Source organism: Panthera tigris, chromosome E1, assembly GCF_018350195.1.
Source record: "Panthera tigris isolate Pti1 chromosome E1, P.tigris_Pti1_mat1.1, whole genome shotgun sequence".
NCBI classification, from domain to species: domain Eukaryota; kingdom Metazoa; phylum Chordata; class Mammalia; order Carnivora; family Felidae; genus Panthera; species Panthera tigris.
Window position 1 is genome coordinate 38,913,155 of NC_056673.1, and position 18,661 is coordinate 38,931,815.

The following is an 18,661-nucleotide window of genomic DNA, read 5'->3' on the forward strand; positions in this document are numbered from 1 at the left end:
AGCCTGCGAACGGCTCTGGGGCGTGGGGAATCCGGAGCGCTGTGCCTCTGCCTCCTGGCCCCTGCCCGCCAAGGGTGGGGGAGGGGCACCTGGCAGTTCTGGCGGGAGGGGACGCCTGTCTTCCTGGGCCGGCTCCAGCCCTCCGAGGGGGCGCTCCCCCTCGGGCACTTGCAGCCGAGAAGGTGTGGTGCTCCTGCAGCCTTCTCCTTCAGGAAGAGGAGAGATTTGTGGGCTGGGGCCTCTTGGGAGGGAGGTGAGCAGGGAGGGGCCAGGCCCTGGCAGTCCTTCCCCCAAAGGTCCAGTGTGCAGACGTAAGGCCGACTCCTAACTCTTGCAGACGCCGGGAGGGTTCCAGAGTGCCGTCCCCCCCCACCCCCACCCCCACCCGCCAGGCCCAGCTTCACTAGGCTGTTGGCCAGAGGCTGGGAGGTGGAGACTGGGCCAGGGCTCTGGGTTCAAAGGGCATGGTGCAAAACCTCCGAAGTGTTACCTGGGTGACAGGTGGGGATGTGCAGGGGGTGGGGGTGCAGAGCATGCTAGAGCCTCAGAGGCAGCCAGCCACAGTGGGGTGGGCTGCAGGGAGGCCTCACCCAGCCCAGACTGTAGCTCCCACCAAGGCTCACCTCTCCCATCCTGCCAAAAAACAATTTTAAAAAGCACATGCTTTTAAGTTCTGTAAACATCCTCTGGACTTTGCCTTAGCTCCAAATTTCTATGAGCCTTTGCCCCTTTAGTCAGTCCCTGGCCTTAGAGCTGTCTGTCCCTCATCACGGTATCCTGTGTGTCTCCCTATGCCCTCCCTTCCCTCTGCCCCACTCTGTACCCCAAAGCTCCATCTGTCCTTTCTTCTCCTCCTGTCTGGCCCATTTTAGAGGTGGGGCTTTGGGGAGGTGGGCCAGGGCAAAGGGTGGATGCGGAGGGGAGGGGAGGTTGGTGCCTTCATCCTCTGCTTATTGGAAAGCAAGCTGGGATTCTAGGCCATGGTCCCCCCCACACACCCCCTTGTCCTTGACACCCCCCCCCCACAACCAGTCTGGATTGTCTATTGTTACTCCTTTTACGTCTTGGAAAAAGTTAGCACAACAAAGAGCTTCTTTGTCACTCACCCCTCTGCCTCCTGGCCTCACCCAGGCCCCCCAACCCCACCCCCCCCAGCAGCTGTTCTCAGGCCTCTCGCCTGTCTGATTTGCTTGTCTGGCCTCTGAGAGGGTGAGGTGGGGGGAAAACCAGGCCAGGGCAGCTCAGTGTTGGGGTGAGAAGCAGAGAGCCAGGGGAGGTCAGTGAACAGGCTGTGGACTGGTGGGGGTATGGGCATCCACTATTCCTTTGCTGCAGGCTGGTCTCTGGGCAGGGACGGGGCACGGGACCATGGCAGTGGTGGTCAACCAGGCTGACCAGGGAAGTGGTGCCCAGGTCCTGCAAAGAGCCAGGAAAACCCTGCCAAGGTTGTTGGCCTGGTTCCCTGTCATCAGCCGCCTGGCAGTCCCTGGTGTGTCTGCAGGTAAGGTGGGGGCGGTGGTCGTACGCAGCCAGCCCCCAGTGTCCGGCTACTGCTTTTCTCTGTGTCTGGACTTTGGGGTCATGTGATTCATGGCCATAAGGTGCTTGGGTCAGGAGCTGCCCTGAGCTCCTTTGAATTCCAGAACCTTGCATGCTGGAGTTTGGGAGGAGACTAGGTAGGATTCTGGGGTGTGGGAGGAGGCCGGGATCTACCTGCTCAGGGAGGCATCCTTGCCCCTCCTTGGCCCCGGACAAGTAGATGTGGCAAAGGCCTCTGGGGGATGCCGGGTGGCACCTTGGGAATCTGGGATTGCCTCGGGTCACAGTTCTCATCCAGCATGATACACCCCCAGCTGCCCAGGCTTTGGGCACAGACAGCCCCCACCTAACCCAGCTCTGTTCTGCCTGGGGTGATGGGCAGGGGGCCAGGCACTGGGGAGGATTTGGCTAGTGGGGGCTGCCCCTGTTGGCTGGGTCACTCCCCCCCCCCCCCCCGCTGCCCTCTTGGGGCTGAATAACCAGAGAGGAGGAGGGTAGTAACCCGGACATAGTATTGAGGGCAGACAGACAGAGCATTGATAAGAACAGATCCCCTTTTGTCATGCTGCTTCCCCCCTAGATAGGGGGCATCTAGAGCAGTGGGCTTCCGGGGTCCAGAGGGAGTCTTCTCCCTGCCTCCGGGGGTCCCCCTGCTTATCTCAGGGGAATCCCCACCTGCTCTGCTCCAACATTGGCAAATCTTCTTTCCACACCCTGCCTTGGGTCCCTGGCCAGGGGATTGTTTAGGTGGAGGAGGGGCTGTGGCTGCTGGCTGAGGGGTGGAGGGGGGGAACGGAAGCAGAGGGGGTGGGGGAGTGGCCGCTTTGAATATCCTGTTGACCCCAGTTTCCTCTGCCCCCAGCTTGTGTCCTCTTCCTTCCCTCCTCATCAGGCCTTAACTCCTTCCTAACTTGGGGGAGATGGGGCCAGGGCTTGAGAGCCAGGCTGACTCCTGTCCCCAACCCCCAAGTGTGGCTATGTCTACATACAAATCTGATGGTTTATCCTCTGATCTTTCTGGTTTTGAAAGGCGGGGTGCTGGGGGAGTAGGCAGGAGTGATGGGGTGCTGGAAGCTTCATTGGCAGCCTCGTTCTCCACGTCTGGCTGTGAAGTCCCAGCTTTCCTGAGACTGTCCCTGCCTTAGAGGGAGAGCCCAGGGAGCAGTGGTGAGGGCTGGGAGAGGCAGGGTGGGTACGGTATTAGGGATGGTGACCTGGGTCTCTAACTGCTCCTCCCCTCTTCTCTCTCTAGCCATTGAGACCCAGAGCAGCAGTTCCGAAGAGATAGTGCCCAGTCCTCCCTCGCCACCCCCCCTCCCCCGCATCTACAAGCCTTGCTTTGTCTGTCAAGACAAATCCTCAGGCTACCACTATGGGGTCAGCGCCTGTGAGGGCTGCAAGGTGAGTTGAGGGGGTCACTGGGAAGGACAGTCCTGATTAGATAAATGGGATGTCCCCACTGCCTCGTCCTGGAGTATGCTGGGGGTGGGGGGCTGGGGATGGGGGATGTCTCTGAAACTGCTGCCCTTGCTTCCTTCTGTGCAGAAGGTGGCAGATCCTTGGAGGAGAGGGACACTGCATATGTAGAACCTTCCTGTAGATGATCAGGAACCCCCAAACCGGAGGTCCCCCCTCTGCCTGAGCCCCTCTCCTTGTCTCCATCCTCTAGCTGCCAGGGTGTGCACTCCCTTTGCTGCCACCCAGGTTGCCATAGTGAGCTGGCTGCCAACTGGGTCTTGGCTGGAAACCCAGGAGGCCTGCCCCCAGTGGCCCTGCCTGAACCTCACCATGGCAGCCTGGCGGGAGGCAGGTAGGAGCAGGCGCCCTGCTTTGGCCTCCTTCGGGTGCCCAGGCTGTGGGCTCCCCGGGGTCTGACTGGATTTCCCCGTGCCCACAATAGGCTCAAGAGTGCAGATGAGGCTGCCACCTTCCCAGCAGCTGTGGGTGTGGCTTCTTCCCCTCTCCCTTGTGCCTGAGCCTCTGTATTGGTTCCTTCCCCAGAGATTGGGGCTCAGAAGCTGCATGGCTTGAGGCTGCCCCTCGGCGTGGAGTGGCTATCCCCAGGGGCGGGGCAAAGACAAGGGCAAAGCACAAGGCTTCGGATGTGTGTGTCCGCCTGTCCTGTCTGGTTGTTCCTAGTTTGTCCCTGGGTGCTTGTCTCTGGTCAGCCTGTGTGTGCAGCCTCTGACCAGCCCAGGTCTGCCTGTGACCATGGATATCTGCCTGGTCGGTGACCATGTGTCTCGCTGCCTTACTCCCGATCACGTGTGCATCTCCACCTCTCTGGCTAGCCTGCGTATGTCCCTCTATGGCCTCTTTCTCCTGTGCTCTGAGCCTGGGGCTGTGGATTCCAGAGCTCTGCTTCTCTCCCATCTAGTCCTCTCTGCCCCTTTTCTTGACTCACTAGCAGCCCTGAGATCCTTCTCCCTGGGAGGGAGAAAGCCAGGCATGTGGGTATGGGTTGTGGGAAGACCGCTGCCCACCTGCAGTGTTAAGGCGGGCACTGGGATTCTTCTGGGGGTGTCTTTGTGGGACTGTTTTCTTCACCTCGTCGGGCTTAGGACAGCAGCGGCGTGGCTCTCCACCCTCCAGGCCGAGGCTGCAGGCCCGCCACGCTCCCACCGTGGGTGCGGCTGACCTGACTCCTTTTCCTCCATACCCAGGGCTTCTTCCGACGCAGCATCCAGAAGAACATGGTGTACACGTGTCACCGGGACAAGAACTGCATCATCAACAAGGTGACCCGGAACCGCTGCCAGTACTGCCGGCTGCAGAAGTGCTTTGAAGTGGGCATGTCCAAGGAGTGTGAGTGCCACGGTGCCAGGAGCCGGCTCTGCATTAGGCAGGGCCCGACGTGCTCCTAAAAGGCCATGGGAGTCGGGGCGGGTGGATAATGTGTGTGTGGACCTGTGTGTGTGGACCAGAGCGCGTGTGCCCGTGGTGCAGTGTGCGGGCTCATGGTTGAGGACGGTTTGTGTACAGCTGCAAGGACGTGTGCGTCTGTCTGCACCTCTAGCCCGCTGTGTGTCTGTGTGTGGGCAGCCATTCCGTTTGCATGCAATTGGCTGTGTGTGCTCGCACACGCGTGCATGTGTGTCTGCTTCCAGGCCCTGCTGCGCTTTGGGGCGGGGCTCAGGCACACCTGAGGCCCTCTGGATTGTGCACCTTAGGGGAGGGCTTGCACAGAGGGGTGCTGGCTGGTATTTGTGTGTTGTTGGGGGGGTGTGTGGCTGGCACAGGGATTTAAAAGCCATTGTCTGGTGAAGCCTGGGACCTAGAGTTGGAAGAGAGAACTGGGACTTCTCAGGTCCCAGAGGAATGGGGGTTTCCAGTTTGGGCTCAGCTGAGGCCTGATGGAGGGAGGGAAGGAGGGAGGGCTGGACAGGGAGACCCTCTTGTGTTGAATCATGGGTGTTGCCGTGGTGACCGGTGATTGATGATGTCAGAGATAAATGACGCTGACAGACGCCTCCTTGTCTGCGTGGCCGTTGCCATGGAGCCAGAGCCTTGGGGGATGGGGTGGGGGAGGGGGGCTGCGGGACCCCCTAGCCCTTTGTGGGGAGGGCAGTGGAAGAGGGAAGTGGGGAGGGGATGTGGGGGGGGGGACACAAGGAACCCCAGAGAGGAGCAGAGGGGCCCTGCAGCAGCCTGCCACCTCCTGCCTTGGGAGGCAAGGGACGCGTGGTCTGGCACCCAGGAAGCGGTGGCTTTACACTGTAGAGTGGGTGACAGCCCGGGACCCTTCCCTTCAGGGCCCAGCGCCGCCACCTCCCACTGCTTCTGCTGCCTTCCACTCCCAGAGCTTTTCAGCGCGGAAGGACCAGGGTGGGGACCCCCTCTCCCTCCCATCACCAACTCCCCCTTTCCCTCCCTCCTTCTCCTCTCCGGCTGCTCTGTGCCCCGGAGCTGAGCAGCTGCCATTTCAATAGAATTAAAGCTTCCGAATGATAAACGTCTTGTCACAGCTGCAATTTTCTCTTCCCAAATTATCCCCCCCCACTCTCCCTCTCCCTCTTCCCTCCTCTCCCTTGCACTTTATTGAATTTGCAGAATCGACATGAGTGATCTCCAAATTATGCCAGCTCCCCCCACCCCCACCCGCTGCCCCCTCCCTGGGCCCCCAACCCCCACCCCCCTCTCTTCCTCCAGCGTCAGCAGCCGCGCCACCACTGGCCCTGTGAGTGATTGTGTGTCTGGGATAATCGGCTGGTAACGACCCCATCGCTTCTTTAAAGCCGAGTGGTGTGTGCGGCTCAGCGCCCCTGGTGATTTGTCAGCTCCCCCGGCTAATGGGCCGAGAGATTCTCCCGCCGGGCCCCCACTTTCAGGCTGGGGAGCTGCTCGGAGCCAGTCCCTGGGACCCCCAGGGAGACTGCTGGCAGGGGGGCTGGGGGCCCGTGGAGGCAGGAACCAGTCCTTCCTGGAAGCAGAGGGAGTAGGGGGCGGGGGAGGCAGAGCACGGAGCTGGGACCCTCTGCACACTTGCTTTCAGCCCTGGACACCTGCACACTTGGAGTGTGGGCTGGTGTGGCTGTGTAGGAGTACAGGGGACACAGGCTGGCCAAGGGGTGTGTGCTCTGTGGTCACGTGCTGGGGCAGGACTTGGCGTGTGGGTCAGGTGGGTGTGGAGGGGTGGGCCGTGTGCTGACACCTTACCTGCCTGTGCACACTCGTATGTGCGCATTCACACGTGCACTCCGTGAGTGCGCTCCTGTGCGCCTGCGCCGGGCCTGGCCGGGTGACTTCCTTGGCAGCCAGTGGTTCTGTCTGGTGGGAGGAGCTCAGGCAGGAATGGGCCACTACCCGCACCTGCTGTAACCCCGGCCTCTGCCCTCCACAGCTGTGAGGAACGACAGAAACAAGAAGAAGAAGGAGGCGCCCAAGCCTGAGTGCTCAGAGAGCTACACGCTGACGCCCGAGGTTGGGGAGCTCATCGAGAAGGTGCGCAAAGCGCACCAGGAGACCTTCCCCGCCCTCTGCCAGCTGGGCAAATACACTACGGTATGGTTTCCCCCGGCCTGGCAGGGTGGGGTGCACCCAGTGCCAGGGGGCCCATCTCGCCCCTCCTCACCCCTGCCTGGGCCTCCATGTCCTCCCTTCCCCTCTTCTCCTTCCTCCTGCTGCCTCCTGATTCCGGGGCTCTCAGGAAGTGAAGTGGGTGGAGGGCAGGCCTGTGGGGGCAGTGGAGCCAGGCTGAGAAGGGGTACTTGAGGAGAAGGCCCTCACTGTCCCCCGTCCCTCCCAGAACAACAGCTCAGAGCAACGTGTCTCTCTGGACATTGACCTCTGGGACAAGTTCAGTGAACTCTCCACCAAGTGCATCATTAAGACTGTGGAGTTCGCCAAGCAACTGCCCGGCTTTACCACCCTCACCATTGCCGACCAGATCACCCTCCTCAAGGCTGCCTGCCTGGACATCCTGGTGAGGGTCTGCACCCTGCCCACCCGGGCACTGCCCCCGAGTCCTTGGAGAAGGTCCTGCCACTCAAATAACCACCCTGCCAAACACACATCTGGAATCCATCTATCCAAATGCCCACCGCCCGGTGTCCACCCTTCCTCTCCCCCATGTGTCCACCTGTCCACTTAGCCACTCAGCATCTGAATGTGCCATGCTTCACCGATTCACCTAGACACGCATCCATCCACGCCCACCTGATCTTTCCACTGAACCTTTCACCCCACCACCCATCTGCCCATGTCTTCAGTCTAATAAAGTTTCACGTAGGACCCTGTGTGGCCAGGCCTTGAGCTGGGTTTCAGGAACAGAGGTGAACACAACACCAGCCCCTCTCTTGAGAACCTTCTGTGGGTGGAGGCAGCAGATATGTAAACAGAGGTTATAAAACTGTGCTGAGTGCTGGCTGGAGATGGGGGAGGGCTGTCCCTTCCCTTTTGGGAGAGAGAGTCAGGGCTGCTGGGCCCCAGGGAAGGCATCCAGAGGAGGGGGCAGCTTGGGGTTGTGTAGAAGGGGCATGTGAGAGGGCCCTAACTTAGGAGCAGGGCTTGAAAGGCCCAAGAGGGTGTGAGACCAGCTGGGTTCAGGAGACTACAGGGCATTTGGTGGGGCAGAGGGCGACTAGGCTGGAGGCAGGATGTGTGTGATGGGGACTGTCAAAGCCAAGGCTGAAAGGATTCTCCTTGTCATCCCTGATGGGCTCTGCTCACCTGTCCCCTCTTGGCCACTTCCAGGGTAGGGGAACCTGGGAGGTGACAAGGCTTACAACTTCCTGGTGGGGGTGGGGCAGGAGGAGCAGAGTATGGCATCTCTGGGTAGTCTCCTGTCCCCGTGCCCCAGATTTAAGAGTTTCAAATCTGGATCGGGGTTTGGAATGGTTGGAGCTGATACACATTTATGGAATTCTGTTGTGTACCCAGTCCCAGGATCTGTAGACATAAACCTGCTACAGTCCTTGCCTCCTGAAAATTCTAGTTTCCCTCTAAATTCTCTTGTGGATGGAGATCAGCTGATCTAGATCTGCACTGTCTGTTACAGTAGCTGCTTGCTGTGTGTGGCTCTTTAAATTTAATTAAAATTAAACTTAGTTCAATTCTTCAGTGGCACTAACCACATTTCAAGTGCCCAATGGCTACATTGTAGCTGGTGGCCACTACTTGCACAGTGCAGACCTAGGCCATCTCCATCATTGCAGAAGATTCTAGAAGGTTCTGTCCGACAGACAGGTTGGCCACCTGCCAGGTGGTCCTGTGGGGGATGCTGGTACTGGAAGTGCTGGAAGGATGGGTCAAGTCCCTGAACCTGTGCATCCTCTGTACCCAGATCCTGCGGATCTGCACGCGGTACACGCCCGAGCAGGACACAATGACCTTCTCAGATGGGCTGACCCTGAACCGGACCCAGATGCACAATGCCGGCTTCGGCCCCCTCACGGATCTGGTCTTCGCATTTGCCAACCAGCTGCTGCCCCTGGAGATGGATGATGCTGAGACTGGTCTTCTCAGTGCCATCTGTCTTATCTGTGGAGGTGGGCAGGGGGCCTGGGACTGCGGGGGTCAGGCCCAGGGTGGGTGGTGGGGCAGCCCCCGGAGTCTCTTCCCAGGGAGAAGCCCAGGGTCAGATCAGAAAGGGACCTTAGCCTCTGTCAGGCCCCTCTCAGAGGGGCAGACTGAGAACCCAGAGGGGCAGGATTTGGTCTGCGGTCACACAGCAAGGGAGTGGCAGTGGAGACCTGAACTCTGGTTCCCACTCTAAGGGGGCTTAAGAGTGAAGGCTTGAAGGTGAGACCACCCAGGTTCAAATCCTGGCCAGCTTGTGACCTTGAGCAGTTGCTGAACTTCACTGAGCCCCCGTTTCTTTAAAATGGGGCAGTAATGGTCTCCACCTCATAAAGTTGATGGGGGGATTAAGAGAGTAATAAATAAGGCACAGTGTGACTACAGTAAGGCCCAGTAAATGTTTGCTGGTGTTATTATTTTATTGTTAAGAGTTTTGACATACTGTGCTGGTGTCCACAATGATGGGTGGGAGTGAGACCTACCTGGGCATCCTCCCTCTGCCTGAGGACGGCACCGCCCGTGTTCAGGGGACACATCCCTATAAATTGGGCTGTCAGAGGGGGCCCTGGACAAGCCCCACCCCAGTTCTTCTCTGCTCGCATTTAAGAGCCTCTTGGAGCCTTTCTCACAGCCGCACAGGCTCCAGCCACTGCCCTTGTAGGGGAAGGTCCCAGGAGCAGAGACGCTTAGCCTGTGGCCTGGACAAGCGCGCCCTCCCGTGGCCAAGGCTGGGAGCGCGGCTGTGTTCCTTGCTTCTCCGGGGCAGCTGCTCAGGGGGCATTTGCTTCCTCAGACCGGCAGGACCTGGAGCAGCCAGACAGGGTGGACATGCTTCAGGAGCCGCTGCTGGAGGCGCTGAAGGTCTATGTGCGGAAACGGAGGCCCAGCCGCCCCCACATGTTCCCCAAGATGCTGATGAAGATCACGGACCTGCGAAGCATCAGTGCTAAGGGTGAGGCTCCCGCACCTGGAAGGATGCCCTGTGTGTCCGCCAGGGCTGGACCCCGACACCTGGCCCATGCCCAGAGTCCGGCCCCCCACGTGTGAGCCAACACGCCACGTCTTTGTGCCCAGGACGATGCCCCACTCCACTCACCTGGACTTCACCGTGCCCAGGTGACCTGCCTGTGAGCTCTAAGGTGGCAGCGTCACCTCTGCGTGGTGGTTGAGGGCATGGCTCTGCCTCCAGACCCTGTGGGTGTGTGTCCTTGAGCAGGTCACTTAACAGCTCTGAGCCTCAGTTTCCCTGGGGATAATTAATGATGGTGTTTACAGAGTTTTGACGTGTCAGTTGGAGAATCCGTAACACACAGCACCTAGGAAAGGGCCCGGTGTCAACCCCAGGCAGTCTGACCCTGGAGCCTGAGTTTGGAAACACTGCTGCCCCTAGAACTGGGGGCTTAGGAGAGCTGGCTTATGTCAAAGAGCTGAGCCCTGAGTTCGGTCCACACTGGATGCTGATACTGGTAGTACCAGTCCTCCCACCCCTGCACCCTCCCTCCTGGAGCTTTGTGGGGCTGGGGGCCGGGGTGCTGACCTCTGCTCCTCCTTTCCTGCAGGGGCTGAGCGGGTGATCACGCTGAAGATGGAGATCCCGGGCTCCATGCCACCTCTCATCCAGGAAATGCTAGAGAACTCCGAGGGCCTGGACACTCTGAGCGGACAGCCAGGGGGCGGGGGGCGGGATGGGGGCGGCCTGGCCCCCGCCCCCGGCAGCTGTAGCCCCAGCCTCAGCCCCAGCTCAAACAGAAGCAGCCCGGCCGCCCACTCCCCGTGACCGCCCGTGCCCCGTGGACACAGCCCTCACCCCACGCCCTGGCTTTTCTCTGCCTTTCTACCAACCATGCGACCCCCACCAGCCCTGCCCCCCACCTGTCCTCCCTTTCCTGGGGGACAGGAGGGAGGAGGCGACGACTCTTCAGATGGAGGCCCAGGTGCAGATGGACTGCCTGCTCCTGCAGCCTGGGCTGATGTCAGGGGCAAGGTCATGAACTGAGTGAGGACCCCTGGTCCTGGGCCTCAGGATGGAGCCTGGGGGCCTGGTGTTCATCAAGACAGCCCTCTGCCCCCCTTGCCACATCTTCATCACCAGCAAACGCCAGGACCTGGCTCCCCCATACTCAGAACCCGCAAGCCATTGCCCCCCGGTCGGGAACCCCCCCCTGCCTAGGTTGGTGACAGAGGGGGTGGGCCAGGGGTGGGGGGTTCCCCCTGTACATACCCTGCCATACCAACCCCCAGGTATTAATTCTCGCTGGTTTTGTTTTTATTTTAATTTTTTTTTGGTTTTGATTTTTTTAATAAGAATTTTCATTTTAAGCACATTTATACTGAAGGAATCTGTGCTGTGTATTGGGGGGAGCTGGATCCAGAGCTGGAGGGGGGTGGGTCCTGGGAGAGGGGAGCGGCTCAGAAGGGGCTCCCAGTCTCTCTCCATGTCCCTGCACCCCCTAGCCCTCCTCCCCAGCCTTTTCCTCCTCAGTTTTCTCTTTAAAACTGTGAAGTACTAACTTTCCAAGATCTGCCCTCCCCTTCTCCCTCTGCCTAACCACTGGGCGTGGACAGTTTCCGGCAGCCCCTGGAAGGAGGGGGCTCACCAGGAGAGACAGGGCAGGGGCAAAGCAAGGGGGGGTCCTCAGAACATCCACGTGTGTGTGTCTCTGCCCTGTGGCCTTGGCAGAGCTGCCTCCCCATCAGGGCTCACATCATCGAAGCCCTCCAGCCCCCACTGCGAAGGGGCTGGCCGAGGGGTTCAAGCTGCCCCGTCCCCCAGCCTCACAGCCACCAGCACTGCCCACAGGGCCCCCAGACACACACACGTGTACACACACACACACACACAGCGGACGGGCGGACAGACACTTGGCCCGAGTTCCTCTGTTTCCCTGGCCTGCCCCACCCCCACCCATACCCGTGCCCCCTCCTTGCCCCGCAGGACGGGCCTACAGGGGGTCCCCTCCCCTCACCCCCTGCACGCCCCGGCTGGGGGAGCTGGCTCTGCCCTGCCCTCCTTGCCCCGGGGTTGGGGTCTCATCCCCCCAGAGCCCGCTGGTGCACCTGTTACTGTTGGACTTTCCACTGAGATCTACTGGATAAAGAATAAAGTTATATTTATTCTACACATGCCTCAGAGTCTCACTGCCTCGCTGCCTTCTCTTGGTGTGTGGGCAGGGACTGGGGATGGGGGCCAGGTATGAGCACCAGGGGGCAAGCTGCCTTCGGAGCCTGCCTTGCTGTGCTGGGGTCTTTGGTGGAACAAGATAGGCCTGCCCTTGGGAAGCCCTCTGTCTAGGGGTCCACACGGCCCGTGTCAGGGAGCTCCAGTCTGAAGGTGGGGAGAGCAGAGAAACGGTTCCCACCTGCAGGGAGTCCCCAGTTTGAGGGAGGAAGCCAGCCTCAGCTCTCTGGCAATCTCAGTCTGAAGGAGGAAGCCAGCTCCTGCCTGCAGAGTCCTGAGCCCCTGGAAGCCAGAGGTTGGGTCTGAGGGTCCCTAAGTGGCAGAGGAGCTCTAATTTGCGCTTGACCTTCAGAGGTGGAATTTGGCATGGGCACTTGGGTCAGGAGCTCCTGGCAAGCTAACAAGAACACAGATTCGGATGAAGATTAGAAAACTAGTCCATCCATCCCTGTGCCTCCAAGAAGGACTGTCCTGCCCTCCCCTGCCTACCCCTAAAGTCACTCTGTAGGCAGGAGGCACAGAGGACAGGTTGCAGGAGACCATGGATGCTCCTGGTTGAGAGGATCAAGTGTGGCAGTCCTGTAGGATCATCAGAGACCAAGTTTATCCACGCTTCACACTCTATACATCAAGGCCCAGAGAGAGCAGCGCCCTTGCCCAGGATCACAGCGAATTCACGGCTGATGGGGGACCAGTACTCAGAGCTCCCACCTCTCACCCAGAGGTCTTTCCTGGAATCTTGCCCCCAAAGAAGCATCGAGCACTGAGGTCTGAGGGTTCCAGGGAGGTGGCAGTGGAAGCTGTGTCTGGGGTGGGTTAGGGCGCCTGGACAGGAAGAGATTCCTGGGCAGAAAGAGTTCCTTCCGTGGGAGTCTGCCTGCCATTTCTACTTCAGCCACCAGGTGGCGGCAGCTCCCTACTTATCTGGCCATCTGGGCAGTCACCGTGCACGTGGAGGCCAAGGTTCTCTTCCTCCAGCAAATATTTTCTAACATTTTCTTTATGAATCTGACAGAAGTTTAACGTAACATACCTATCCACGTGATTTACAAAAATCACTATGCTATCACGCTGTATTGTAAAGGAGAAATGAAGGGGAAGGACTATGAATTTCAGTACGTTAATACTTGGACACAACTGCATAGCAGATAGAACATTGTCCTTCTATTCCTTCTACTTTTTTTTCTTCTGTAAGGTTTTAAAAAAAAATTTTTTTTTAACGTTTATTTTTGATACAGAGAGAGACAGAGCATGAACGGGGGGGGGTTAGAGAGAGAGGGAGACACAGAATCTGAAACAGGCTCCAGGCTCTGAATGGTCAGCACAGAGTCTGACGTGGGGCTTGAACTCACGGACCGCGAGATCATGACCTGAGCCGAAGTTGGACGCTTAACCGACTGAGCCACCCAGGCGCCCCTCTTCTGTAAAGTTTTTATTTATTTTGAGACAGAGATAGCAAGCGGGGGAAGGGCAAAGAACGTGGAAGACAGAATCCCAAGCAGGCTCCACGGTGCCAATGCAGAGCCAGAAGCAGAGCTTGAACTCACGAACCGTGAGATCATGACCTGAGCCAAAGTCAGATGCTTAACTGAGCCACCCAGGCGCCCTAAGAAGCCTAGGAAACTTTATGAGTAATGTTGAAATAAAAGCTGCCAATGTATAATAAAACCACGCAAAAAAAAAAAAAAAAAAAAAAAAAATCCCCAACCACAACCCTAAGGTTTTACTTGTGAAACAGAATCAGGTTTTGGGCTTAGGTAGTTATGGAGAGGCTTTTCACTATGTGACCATCCAGTGGGACATTCTAAAGTCATGTGTGAAATTTCTTTTCTCTCTCCCTTTTTTAAAAAAGTAATCTCTACACCCAACTTGGGGCTCTAAGTCACAACCTCCAAGTCACAATCTTGAAATCAGGGGTGCCTGGGTGGCTTCGTTGGTTGAGCGTCCGACTTTGGCACAGGTCATGATCTTATAGTTCGTGAGTTCAAGCCTTGCCTCGGGTTCTCTGCTGTCAGCACAGATCTCTCTGCACCTCCCCCATGCTCTCTCTCCCTCTCTCTCTACCTTTCCCACACTTGTGCACACGAGCAAGCTCTCTCTCAAAAATAAATGAACATTAAAAAAAAACCCCAAATCAAGAGTCACATGCTCTGAGGCAGCCAGGTGCCCCCACGTGTGGTGCGTGTTGTAAGAAGGCATCTTGGCATTTCTAGCCCCTGCCTACCAAATGCCAACAGGATTGCCTTCATTTTGACAACTGTAGCAGTGGCCCCACATTTATAAAATGCCCCCTTGGAGTTGTACCTTTGATGCTGGGGCTTGAGGTTGTCCTCAGGGGCTCACAGTTCAGCTATGGCACAAGTGACATTTTGGGCCCAGGGATTCTTTTGTCGTGAGGGGCTGTCCTGTGCATTGTAGGGGGTCTGCCCCTAGATGCTAGCTGCACCTTCCCCCCAGCTGTGACAAACTAATATGTCTGCAGACATTGCCAAATGTCCCCTGGGGGGAGAAACTGCCCCCAGGTGAGAACCCCTGCTGTGGGGTCTGATCCTTGCTGACATGTGCTTTGCACCATCAGGGAGACTGACTGAAGGATGCTGACTGGGGTACAAGCTGGGAAAGGCCGTGGCTAAGTCTTGGGTCTATGGGAGTTCAGGGCATTTAACCAGGCCTGGGACAAATTTCAGAAGGCTTCCTGGAAGAGGTGTCCCAGCTCCCAGCTAAATTAGGTGTAAGGGAAGGAGTTAGCCAGCTGGGACACAGAGGTGATAAATAGCTTCATGTGACCAGAAACTGTCACCAGCTCTGTGCTTTAACCATTTTGGTTGGAATGTTGGAAGAAGTGAGTTGGAGAGGCTGGGATGGGCTCAGGCTAGGGCCGGTTCAGGAGCTGGACTTGACCGAGAGGGCAATGGGAGTGAAGGATCTCAAGCCAGTGAGTGAGCTGTTTGGACTGGAATTGCAGGGAGCAGAGAAGCTGTGGGAGCAATTCCGGCCACTGGTGACAAGGCTGACCCTGGTCGGCGCCTGGAGGGATGAGAGTGGTAGAGGGAGGAAATGCTTCGGTGGTAAAATGGGACTAGGTGGTTGACAGGACATGGGAGGTGGGCAGAAGACAGCCTTCAGCAGTAGTGGGTGCAGGTGGCCTGGGTGGATGGAGATAACAGCACTGAGAAGGGAACTAAGGCAGTTGGGTTGCATTTGAGGTGTTGGTGACCACACTCCCATCCCTCATTCCACTCCAGCCACAATGGCCTCCTTGCTGGCCTCAAACACCCCAGCATATTCCTGCCTCAGGGCCTTTGCACTTGCCAGCCCCTCCACCAGGAATGCTCTTCCCAGAGCCAGCTTCATGGCTAGCTCTTTGCTACATTCTGTTCCAGTGTCACTCCTCAGGGATAGTCACTGTCTGCCCTTACTCTGAGCGATATCTGGCGGTATGTGCTATATTTATTGCCTGCTTTGTAAGCTTCATGAGGGCAGGTTTTGTTGCCCACTGGAGCCCAACATCTGGATCTGCTCTGTTCAGTACAGCAGTCACTAGCCGTATGTGGTGACTGAGTCCAGAAATGTGGCTGGTCCAAATCCAGATGTGCTCCAAGCATAAAATATACACCAGATTTCAAAGACTTAGAAAAAAAAAAAAAAAAGAATATAAAATATCTCCTTAATGCTTTTTTCATATTGATGATGTGTTGAAATAGTATTTTGGATATGCTGGGTTAAAGAAAATATATTATTAAAATTAATTTCATGTGTTTCCTTTTACTTTTTAATGTGGCTAATGGACTATCTGAAATTACACATGTGGCTCACATCCTATTTCTATTGAACGGTTCTGATCTCGAAAGTTGTCTGGCATATAGTATGTGCTCAGCAAATATTTCTTGAACGAATACATCCGAAGAACAGCTGTGTATCCACATTTGAGTTTGTTGGAGATCCAGGCTTTGCACACCTGACTGATCAACATCAGAGAGACACTATTGCACACCGTGAGCAAGGATAAGTGCTTGGGCCTCTGGGACGCCTTGGGTTCCTTATCAACATATTTTACTAAGCATGACTCTGGAGCCATTGGTGGGGGAGCAAGTAATGCCATTCAGCAGAAGTGCTCTTTCTGGAGAAGCAAGGGTGCCATGGTCATCTAGCTCTGACTTGGGGGTGGGGGCCATTAGGAAAAGGATCTATTTATTTCCAAATGAGACTGAAAGGCAGGTAGGTATTAGCTAGGGTGGGGAGAGGGGTGCTGCAGAGAGAGGCTGCTCCAGGCAAAGAAACAGCACGTTCAAACATCTGGAAGGAAACTGGTCACTGTGTTTGTAGGAAGAGAAAAGTCAGTATGGTTAGGAAGCCCGTGCAGCAGGGGTGAAGCAGGGCCAGGAGAGGGCAAGACTTCAGAAGGCTCATTCAGGTGCTTGACTTACCCTGATGACAGGGAGCCCCTGGGGGCCTAAGGAGGAGGACTGTTTAGAAAGACCCCTCTGGCTGCTGTGTGCAGTGCAGGCAGGGGGGGTCCAGGAAGAAGAGCGCAAGGAAAGGAGGACAAAGAGGGAAGGGCCAAGGACACAGGAGAAAATCAGGCAGAGCGGGTCGCAGCAGCCTGCTCAGGGGGGTTGAACAAAGTCCAGGGTGTAGTCACGTGGTGGCCCCTGGATGTCACTTAGGGCCTGGGTGATCTTACGGAGAGCAGCCCCACTGGGGTGGAGAGGGAGGAAGACAGATGGGGACAGAGAAGAGACAGGAGCAGGACCAGAGGCGGCCATGTAGGTGGCTCTTTATACTCTCAGAGGAGAGAAGAGGGTGGTGGCTACAGGGAAATGCAGGGCCAGGGGCACGTTTCAGGCAGCTTTCTTTTGAGGTCGGCAGGGACTTAGCCGAGTTTATAGACTGGGGAGGAACAGCAGTAGGGTGAGGGGGTGAATCTAGAAAAGAGTCCTGCCCTCTGACCCTACCGCCCACCCCTACTCTACCTCCACCAAAGGGAGGGCTTGGCCACTGCCCAGGCCACAAGGTTGAGTGTGGATGGTGTCCACAAGCCCTACCGCACTGAGGCCTGCCCAGCGTGAAGGGGCGCCTGCCTCCTCTCTCTGTGGGCTCGGTCAAGAGGGGAGACCTTCCTGCAACACCCCTGCAGGTAGGGAGGGAGCCAGTGTGGCTGCTGCTGGCACTGGGTCCTGACCACCCACCCGGTACATATCGGAGATCTCTCTCTGTCTCTCATACACACACACATGCACACGCAGCTCACACAGGGCATACAGATGCCTGCACAGACGCAGACCTACAGGGAATACACACGCACACACAGAGAGCCCACATAGGATGTACACACACACGTACACACACGGTTCACGTGCACGCACACAAAGAGTTCACACAGGTTTTACATGTGCATGCGCACACGCAGCTCATACTACACATATGTGCAGTGTGTGGCCATACACAGGGAGCCCACACAGAGGCCACGCCTCAGCCCCAAGAAGGAGAGGCCCTCGGGAGGCTGGTATCACAAGTACTTTTTCTGGGCACCACCTGCACCTCCCCTTCCGGCTCTGCGGTGCCCTCCTCCTGTGCACGTTCTCTCAGCCCCAGGCCTCCCCCCTGCCACCTGGATCAGGGCAACAAGGACCTGCCACAGTTCAATCTACGGGGCCCCCACTCAACCCAGCGCACTCGGGAAGTGCTGGGGACGCTGCAGGGCAGGGTCCCGGGGACAGTTCTCCGGGAAGCACCCGCGGCCCGCCTCTAGATGGCCAGGTCCTGGCGGACCGTGGCCAGGGACGCCTTGCTGTGGCCGCTGCCGCCCTCGCTGTCGCTGGCCGGCGCCGGGTGCGGGTAGGCGGGGGGGCCGCAGGGGTCGGGGCGCGCGCGGTGGCGGCGGCCGTCGCGCTCTGCCGCCTGGCGACGGCGCCCGGGGCGCGGGCGGCCCTTGCAGAGCAGGTGGCCCAGCTCGGCCACGCTGAGCAGCGCCGAGAGCAGCCCCACGGCGAAGTAGAAGAGCACGAAGACGGTCTTCTCGGTGGGCCGGCTCACGAAGCAGTCCACGGTGTGCGGGCACGGCGGGCCGGCGCACGCGAAGTGCGGGGCCACGCGGAAGCCGTAGAGCAGCGCCTGGCCCGCCAGGAAGGCCAGCTCGGCCAGCAGGCGCAGCGCCACGCTCAGCAGGTAGCAGCGGCGGCGCGGGGGCGGCCCGGGCCCGGCGTCCGCGCCGCCCGCCTGCTTGCCGGCGCGGTGCACCGAGTAGATGACGAAGAGCACGGGGGGCGCCGAGAGCAGCAGGATGTGGAAGAGCCAGAAGCGGTAGTGGGAGACCGGGAAGGCGCGGTCGTAGCAGGTCTGGCGGCAGCCGGGCTGCAGCGTGTTGCACACGAACTCCTCCTGCTCGTCCTCGAACACGGCGCCGCCCACCGTGGCCAGCACCAGGATGCGGAAGATCAGCATGACCACCAGCCACAGGCGGCCCACGAGCGGCGACTGCAGCTGCACGGCGTCCAGCAGCGAGCCCAGGAACGCCCACTCCCCCATGGCGCTGGGGACGCGGGGGTTGGGGGGGACCGGTGTCAGAGGCTACCGATCCGCGCCCCACCCCAGCCCCCCAGCCCATGGAGTGAGGTTAGCTAGCCCTCCTCTAACTTGGGGTGCGGCAGGGGCTCAGTTAGGCCTGGGTTTAGCTGGGATTTTGTGGGAACGAGGGAGTCAGCAAGGGGGCGGGGGCAGGAGGGGTTAGGAGATTCTCAACTGTGGGTGCCTTTCTCCTTGGGGAGAAGGTGCTGGGGAGGAGCCCCACCCTGGTGCTCTAGCCAGACCCCCACGGGCCTGCTTGGTTGGACCCCATGCTCCTCCAGAGTCTATATCCGTAGGGAATCAACTTGACATCGGCAGGGCCAGACCGACTGCATTGTAGAACCAGAAGCCCAGCGGTGC

At 58.2% G+C, this 18,661-nt stretch overlaps 2 protein-coding genes across 11 annotated transcripts in view; one reads left to right on the forward strand and one right to left on the reverse strand.

The window, feature by feature from the left end:
* Positions 1–11,675, forward strand: part of RARA (retinoic acid receptor alpha) — a 44,633-nt gene extending 32,958 nt beyond the window's left edge. For 9 of the 10 annotated variants that reach the window (XM_042966344.1, XM_042966351.1, XM_042966347.1 and 6 more), the window contains 7 exons: positions 2,792–2,940; positions 4,203–4,344; positions 6,380–6,540; positions 6,785–6,961; positions 8,321–8,525; positions 9,350–9,508; positions 10,116–11,675. In XM_042966344.1, the coding sequence (XP_042822278.1) occupies positions 2,792–2,940; positions 4,203–4,344; positions 6,380–6,540; positions 6,785–6,961; positions 8,321–8,525; positions 9,350–9,508; positions 10,116–10,333 (1,211 nt within the window). In that variant the 3' untranslated portion in view covers positions 10,334–11,675. Of the gene's footprint in view, positions 1–1,147; positions 1,502–2,791; positions 2,941–4,202; positions 4,345–6,379; positions 6,541–6,784; positions 6,962–8,320; positions 8,526–9,349; positions 9,509–10,115 lie in introns of those variants that run through there. The other variant, XM_042966353.1, reaches the window with a different exon arrangement.
* A 5,690-nt stretch (positions 11,676–17,365) lies between these two features.
* Positions 17,366–18,427, reverse strand: GJD3 (gap junction protein delta 3). Its single transcript, XM_042966715.1, has one exon. It carries the CDS (start codon positions 18,260–18,262, stop codon positions 17,483–17,485), a length of 780 nt encoding a protein of 259 aa, XP_042822649.1. The 5' UTR covers positions 18,263–18,427; the 3' UTR covers positions 17,366–17,482.
* Between the last annotated feature and the right edge of the window lie 234 nt (positions 18,428–18,661).